This window comes from Charadrius vociferus, unplaced genomic scaffold, assembly GCF_000708025.1.
Source record: "Charadrius vociferus isolate BGI_N301 unplaced genomic scaffold, ASM70802v2 scaffold43, whole genome shotgun sequence".
Taxonomy (NCBI): Eukaryota; Metazoa; Chordata; class Aves; order Charadriiformes; family Charadriidae; genus Charadrius; species Charadrius vociferus.
In genome coordinates this window covers 5,756,447-5,764,915 of record NW_009648043.1, presented here as the reverse complement: position 1 = coordinate 5,764,915, position 8,469 = coordinate 5,756,447, and the positions used below count along the sequence as shown (strand labels likewise).

Below are 8,469 nucleotides of genomic sequence, written 5' to 3'. Positions count from 1 at the left end.
CTAAAGATATTAGGATCCTTTTCTGCGTTGAGTTATACCATTTAAAATTAGAAGGTCCTTCTGCTTCACGTAATGATAAAATATGTTGTACAGACCATCCAAAATTTCTCTGGTTGTAGACTTGTATAATACCAAACAAATAGGTTTCAGTCTACCAAGTGTAAGACAAAAGTGTCCTGCACTCACATTACTGTGGCAATGAACACATGTAGGATTTATTCCAAACTAGGTATTTAAAGTAACAAATTGTAGGTTAAAAATTCTGGTTTGGCCATAAACAAAGAGGGACAGAAAGGGATCACTAAAAGTTCAAGTCTCCTCGATACATGCTTCAGATTTCTGTTAATATTTGTATGCTCTATTTAAATGCAAAAAATCATGTACACACATATATACGTATTTATGTACACACACGTGTATATATATGCACCCAAATGCAATTACAGCATTTGTTTAATGTAGAACATTAGAGGAGCATTTATATTTTCACCTCCATTTTAAGAGAAGCTAAATAAAAATGCCTAGGAATCATTAAACTGAAATGTTGAGATGTAAAAACTGTAACATGAATGCCTTAGTCCCCAAGAGTAAATAGGCTTATGTATTTCATATTTAATATTGCAAAGTTCTTGTAGTCAACAGAAAAAAAAAAATATCTTTGAAATCCCTTTAGATGATGAAGAGAAATGACAAGACCGAGTCTTACTCAAGTAGCTAGCTGAAAAATTATTTTGTGTTGTGAAATCTGGAATCCCAATTTTCTCCTGTTGGATTTAGTGTAGACTCTCATTAGTCAGTATGATTAAGTGCTTGATTTATTGTTGTTATTCATATGTGGCATTTCTTAAATAGAGCTAAGTTTCCTTAGAAGGGCTAAAAGAATCTTTCTACTCAATGATAAACTAATTTCAGCAATACATCGTCAGAAATTTTCACACAGTGACAACCTCAACATTCTTAGTGTACAAGCACTGCCCTGCTGAGGACACGGGAGATACTTCGTTCCCCAGGCCTGCCTGCTGATATATGTAATTTTCCTCTGTGATATGTATGTATGCATATATATACATGTATATATTTAAGAAGGTGAAAATAGCTAAACCTTACAGCCATACTTGAGGATTCAATTCAAAAAGCTTTTTGAAATCGTAATGCTTTATCTCCACCAACCTCAGCTGGCATGAAAATCCATTTATAAGAGAAATCATTCTTTATTCCTATAAACCTGAGAATGATCATGGTAGCTGTTGGGACCATTACATAACTTCCCACCTGCTCCGCTTTTCTAGTAGTGCCCTGTGAGTAAGGGCAGAAACACCACCCTTGTTAATCTTCCTGGATTTAGGAAAGATATAAAAAACAATGCATTCTTATAATTCAAGACTGATAATATATATTGGTAAAAAATACCTGTCAGCCTGTTTTCCCAAGCAAAATACACTGAATCACAGAGTCACAGAATGGTAGGGGTTGGAAGGGACCTTCGGAGATCATCTAGTCCAACCCCCCTGCCAAAGCAGGTTCACCTAGAGCAGGTTGGACAGGAACACATCCAGGCGGGTTTTGAGTATCTCCAGAGAAGGAGACTCCACAGCCTCTCTGGGCAGCCTGTTCCAGTGCTCTGTCACCATCAAAGTAAAGAAGTTTTTCCTCGTGTCAAGATGGAATTTCCCGCTTGTGCCTTTTGTCCCTTGTCCCGTCGCTGGGCACCACTGAAAAGAGTCTGGCCCCATCCTCGTGACATCTGCCCTTTAGATATTTATAAGCATTCATGAGATCCCCTCTCAGTCTTCTCTTCTCCAGGCTAAACAGACCCAGGTCTCCCAGCCTCTCCTAAGAGAGATGCTTCACTCCCTTGATCACCTTTGTAGCCCTCCACTGAACTCTCTCCAGTAGTTCCCTGTCCTTCTTGAACTGGGGAGCCCAGAACTGGACACAGTACTCCAGATGTGGCCTCATCAGGGCAGAGTAGAGGGGGAGGATAACCTCCCTCGACCTGTTGGCCACGCTCTTTTTAATGCACCCCAGGAGACCATTGGACCTCTTGGACACAAGGGCACATTGCTGCCTTTTGGTCAACTTGGTGTCCACCAGGACTCCCAGGTCCCTCTCTACAGAGCTGTTTTCCAGCCCGTCAGCCCCTAGCCTGTACCTGCTGGGTGTTTTTCCTCCCCAGTTGCCGGACCCGGTTTTTGCCTTTGTTGAATTTCATAAGGTTCCTCTCTGCCCAACACACCAGCCTGTCCAGGTCTCTCTGTATGGTGGCCTCATCCACCCAGCCAGTCATGCCGTCATAGAAGGTGATCAGATTGGTCAAGCATGATACAATTATGTAAAGTTCAGCGGTTATTTTAGTTAAATTCTCTTGCAGGACCAGGGGTAAGGACTCAAGCCTTTACCATTTCACGTACCACGGGTGACATAAATTGGCTATAACCATTCTTAGATTCTCAAGACATTTCCTCTTGTGCAGGATACTTTACACTGGCACAGTGTGCCAGGTGTTGGTGCCCAGGCGGCGGCAGCAGGGGCTGTGGGGCGGCCACTGTGAGGAGAGGCCGGGGCTGCCCCGTGCCGGACACAGCCGGTTCCAGCCGGATCCAACCCACCCACCCCAGGGCACAGCTGAGCCCCTCTGCCACCATGGCGGCGCCTCAGGGAAAACATAGTTAAGAAAGGGCAAAATGCTGCATGGCAGAGAGGAGTGAGGGAAAACGTATAAGAAACAGCCCTGTGACACCACGGTGAGAGAAGAAGGAGGGGGAAGAGGAGGTGCTCCAGGCGCTAGAGCAGAGATTCCCCTGCAGCCCACAGAGAAGACCATGGTGAAGTAGGTTGTCCTGCTGCAGCCCATGGAGACCCCACACAGGAGCAGGCTCCTGGCAGGAGCTATGGCCTGTGGAGAAGAGCCCGTGCAGGAGCAGGTTTTCTGTCAGGATCTGTCACCCTTTGGGGGACCCACACTGTGGCAGTCTTTTCCTGAAGGACTGCACCCCATGGAAAGGACCCACGCTGGAGAAGTTTGTGAAGGACTATGTCCCGTGGGTGGGACCCCATGCTGGTGCAGGAGAACAGCATGAGGAGGAAGGAGCGGTGGAGGCAAAGCGTTATGAGCTGACCACAGCCCCCCTTCCCCATCCCCTCTCGCTGCTTTGGTGGGGAGGTAGAGTTGAGCCTGGGAAGAAGAGAAAGGAGGGGAGAAGGTGATTTTAGTTTTGTTTTTGTTTGTCACTATTTTGCTCTATTTTAATTGGCGATAAATTAAATTAATTTCCTCAAGTCAAGTCTGTTTTGCCCATGATGGTGATTGGTGAGCAATCTATGTGTCTTTATCTTGACCCGTGAGCTTTTTCATCTCACTTTCTTCCCCTGTCCTGCTGAGGAGGGGGGGTGAGAGAGCAGCTGGGCGGGCACCTGGTGGCCAGCTGAGGTCAACCCAGCACACGTATCTGCTGTGCTGCTCCACCTCCATCAGAGAGAGAGAGAGAGAGAAGACAGGGAATGTTGAAGAACTACTTTTTGTCACAGGCTGTGACAGGGAACTGAAAAGCCCTTGAATGTCTTAACCTAAATGAAGTGATTTCATGGCTTCCACAATTGAAAATCTGGATTTAAAAGATAAAAATCACAAACCCAGATTCACCTAGAAGTGGAAGAAAGTAACAAATGTGGAAAAAAAATCCTTGGCTTATCCAGTGCTGCCTCAGAACTACACCTAGTTTTATTCCACCTGTGTCAAGCTCAGAGAACCTTAAATCCAGGCATAAATTTATAATTATATGTCTGAACAGGCCAAAATTGAGCAACTTAAAAAGGTCTTTTTGTGAAAACCACAGCTCAAGTAGTTCCTGACAATGATTTGGCTAATGTACCTCGGTGCTCCCCAATGATGCGATTCAGTTTAGATTAAAAACTTCGAAGTTATCTGGGTAGCATTTTATTCCACAGAAGAATAAGCAAAGATAGGTGCATTATCGTGACCTGATATGCAAAACCAGCATCTGAATACTTACCTGGGGAAAGCAGAGAGCTGAATTCAAACCCAGCAGGGGCTTGAATAGGTCTCCAACTTCCTGTGAATTGGATTTTGCTGCCTCAGATTTGTAATCCAGTTGAATACCTCTGACTTTAGACTAGTAACGGATTCTGGAACTCCCTTTCTTGAAGTCTCTTTTTCCAGATTTTCAAAGTCCATATCAGAGCAGAAGTCTTTAATTAGGTAAGTTGATATGTGATCTCCTCGCTTTTCGCAGTCTCTGGAGAGGGAAAATGGGAAAAGGTGGGAGCAAAGTACCTCTGTGTTACTAAGACTGGTGGGAAAGGGAAGGAAACAGCACAGGCAGGATGATGAAGAGGCATCAGAAGAAGGGCAAGAGACAACAGCTGGGGAAGGAATCGGTGTGAAATAATATGCAGCTGACTGTAATGGAATATTGTTGATCACTGCTGAGTTGAACAGGACCAAGCATAAAAAGGAGAACAAAGGGGAAGATAATGCTTTTCTTGGAAAAAAAAAAAAAATAGTTGGGAGAACCATCTGGAAAAGCAAACAGAGTGATACTGAAAGAAATAATATTGGAGACACCAATCTTCCACCTTTAAAAGTTCTACAGTATTGCTCAGTTAGTCTGAATAGTCAGAGATTTCAGAACCGATAAAACTGATAAAACAGAACACAGATAAAAAAGAGGAAGGGAGGAAAAAGGATAGTAGAGAAGAGTATGGACAGGGAGAAGCTTGGTACTTATACGATGAAAAAGCATTTGGAAAGTTATTTTAAACACAGGAAATAGCTGGAGAGTGTTTTTATTCATTAAAAAAGTAATCAGAGTTTAAGTCATCTGCCTTAATGCTCAGAATTGAGAAGGGAAGAGTCTTTGCTGGTCTAACGATTTCCTGTTGCCATCTGGTGGAAATGGGATGGAATGACAAGTTTTAGGAACGGAATGGAATGTACACGACTTGAGATTATTATTTTTTTTCTCATTTGCTCTTCCTTTGTGTCAATTAAAATAACTCAGTAAAATTAATAAAATGGCGTGTTAGATACATAGCACAGTAGATTCAAAACCTGGCAAGCTACAGAATTCAACTAAATTACACAGACCAATACTGCCTCTACCATCAGCTCACACACACACACAAGAAGAGAGAAAAAAAATAAATAAAATCGCTGCTTATTTTCCATTGACTAACTCAGACCGGAGCTGCTCAAAACTTTCCACCTGCGTGCAGAAGAAATTGAGTTTTTCAAAATATTGGGGTTTGAGTGTCCTCTTGTGTTCAAGTGGCAAATTGCAAAGTTAATGGCAGTAAGTTTTTTGCTTTCTTTCAAAAACGCAGTATTGTCCCCCAAGAGAGTTGTAGTATCACGGTGTTTGCTTCTTTTAAGAGAACTCCAAAGAATCTATACTTTGTTTCTTAATTAGCTAGATAGTTGGTTTTGCTGGCTTGTGCTAGATACTCAAAGTTTGTTTTAAACAGAATCCCAAGATTTGAAAAATGTTTCCTTATGTATTCCAAATAGGGAATGATGATGTAATTACTTGTGCAAAAGTCAAGCCAAAAGTTTTTTAATAAAAATATATCCATCTAATCATTTTAATACATAAGATTTACTTAAATTCTTTAAAGATTCAAAGGAAACTTCATGTACTGTGATCAGTGGTTTTGACAGGTCTAATAGGTGAAATAAAGCAATGGAAATGAGGTAATAAGTGAAGCAACAGAATGATTAATATGCCTTTTCAGTACGTGGGAAAGCACATATGAAAGGAAATTCAGTACACAAGAACAGAACTTCCCAAAAGCTAGGGCAGGGGCAGATAGCCACTCGGAGCATTTCGACCGAAGTGCAAAACCTCTGCCATTTCAAAGAGATAAAAAGAGGGATTCATAACAGGAAATGTCAGGGACCCCTGGCCCTCATTCTGAGGCATCAGAACAAATCTAGTAGCTGTGCTCTCAAGTTGGGAACCAAAAATTAATAACTACTTTTGACAGTCATCTCCATTCTTCAGTGCTGTGTCTGAAGACATGGTCCCTACACCAGCAGGGGGGATGATGAGAGCAAAAAAGGAGTGTGGGGTCTCAGCCCAAACCCAAACCAACCATGAATGATGCAGCTGTATATGATGTTGTGTTGGGTTTTTTTGTGCATCACAACCTACTGGTCATTTTTCAGTGAGCTTCAGCTAAATAATTTACATTTTCTGCTAATGGAATTTTTTCATATAAGTTAATCTACATTTGACCTTGTATTTTATTTTTAAGCTGCACACAGGTACTTGGGCAATTTAAAAAACAAATGGCAGAGTCTCAGTAAATTTTTAGCACACTGGTAATCAGTACATCTCTATGTCTAGAAAAGTACCGAAATGCGCAGCTCACTTGAATAAGATGAAAAGAGTATTGTAGGGGAAAGGCCAGAAGACATGTAAGAGTAGCTGCCTGACCGGGCTTCTTCTGGAGTGCGGGTTCCAGGCTCACGAAAAGGTGTGCATGAGCCTGGCCCAGGACTGCAACAGCCTGATCAGGCTTCTTCAGCAGGTGTCTAGATGGTGCCTTAAAATATAATAATGTGAAATCACTACCTGCTAATCTAATCATTTCTTAGTCTCTTCCTATATGCCTTTTGTCTCATCTTTAGGTACTATAAAGAGAGGAAATTCAAGTGTGATAGGTTTACCTTTAACCTTTAAAAAACAGTCTATTATAGCTTACAGTCTCTTATAGCTGGTGAGAGACTGTGCAGCTCTTCTAATGCGATTCTGCTAGATCCATAAAGACAGAGAAATAGAGACCTTTTTCATCCCCAGGACATACATATGAATATTTATGTTTTGTATTTTATATTTTATTTCTTGGGAATGGGATATTAGTGTTTCACAAAATATGGTATAAAAAAAAAGAGGGGAAAGGGGACTCAGTCCTCAAATTAACTTGCTTTTGAAAATCTAGTGTTAAAATAGTGGTTCTGATTATAGTGCATGACATCTCAGATATTTTAGCGGAAAGGTAAAAATGAGGCACATGAAAGACTTTTCTCAGAGATGGCTCAAGATCTCAGTAGAGTCATTTGTACCATTTAATAAATATCATGTTCTTTCCTTTTTTCTTTCTTTCAGTTTGCAGCTCAGAGCCTGAAAATGTCCAATCTGATCCAAAGAATTATACTAGTCTTCTTGTTACGTGGGAAAGACCTCGAGTTGTATACGACACCACAATTGAGAGATTTGCTGTCTTTTATCAACAGTTGGATGGAGAAGACCAGACTAAGCATGAGTTTCTGACAGATGGGTATCAGGACTTGGTAACTGTAAACTCTTCAAGTTTCATACAAAGGGGTGATGGCAAAACACTCACTGTTAGTTATCTTAGGGGATTAAACAGTAGCTGGGAGCTGATTCAGTAAAAAACTCCTTCTTTGGCTGCAGCTCACAGAAGCTGTACTTCATTTTTTGGCTGTGAAGCCACAGAGACAATTTAAAAAAAAATAAACAAAGAAGCCTCTCTTGCCCAGAAGAGGGAAGGCTTTCGGAGACCGCTGTTTTGATTTGCCTATGCGATCTCCAAAAGTTTATGACCATGTCAATCTCAGAGCTCCTTTGCCATAAAACCCTTAGTCAATTAATAGTGATCTGTACTTCATTGCTCACTGGTGTGCAAAGAATGACCTACACAAGCAAATAATAAGATTCAGTGCAATCTTACTGCTATAAATATTAAGCTACTGATTAGAGCTTCATGGTACTTTACTAATGTGATCTTTTACCCTCTTTAAAGACTCATAATTTATTATATCAGAGATAATGTTATCTAAACTATTTACCTAAGCTAGTGTTCAGCATTAAATAATTATATAGTTTGGTATCCTCCATGTAAAAATTCACCAGATTTTTTTTAAAGTTTACTTAAAAACATTTGTGACAACAAAATATAAAAAGCATACGTTAGAGTCCTAGAAGAAAGGAGCTTTATGGTTCATATGAAAAATGTGCTATGAAAAAATTAACATTTCCAAATATTTGATACTTACTTGCAAGTAAATGATTAAACATGTTTTTTCTTTTAGGGGGCTATTCTAAATAATCTGCTGCCCAATACAAGTTATGTTCTTCAGATAGTTGCTGTTTGCTCTAATGGTTTATATGGAAAATACAGTGACCAAGTCATTGTTGATATGCCTTTAGAAGACGCAGGTAAGTGGTCTTTTGAGCTCAGTGATCACTTTTAGCTGAAAATCTGTATTTGAAGAAGTAGTTTCTTTGCAAACCAGTTAAAATGCACGACTATCAAAATACGCTAAAATGAAATTTCAAAATCTCTGCAGTTAACCTTCAGCATGTTCTTTGCTACTGATATTTTACATGATGTAATTCTCCATTCCTTGTAAACATTACCTATGAAAGACTGCATGTTAAATTTTTTTAACTCTAAGAATATTCTGAAAAACACCTACCTGATTTC

At 40.5% G+C, this 8,469-nt stretch overlaps 1 protein-coding gene across 1 annotated transcript in view; it reads left to right on the top strand.

The window, feature by feature from the left end:
* PTPRZ1 (protein tyrosine phosphatase, receptor-type, Z polypeptide 1) overlaps positions 1–8,469 on the top strand; it is a 148,955-nt gene that overhangs the window by 92,900 nt on the left and 47,586 nt on the right. Inside the window, exons 9-10 of the mRNA XM_009883671.1 lie at positions 7,128–7,312; positions 8,075–8,201. Coding sequence (XP_009881973.1) covers positions 7,128–7,312; positions 8,075–8,201 — 312 coding nt within the window. The remainder of the gene's footprint in view (positions 1–7,127; positions 7,313–8,074; positions 8,202–8,469) is intronic.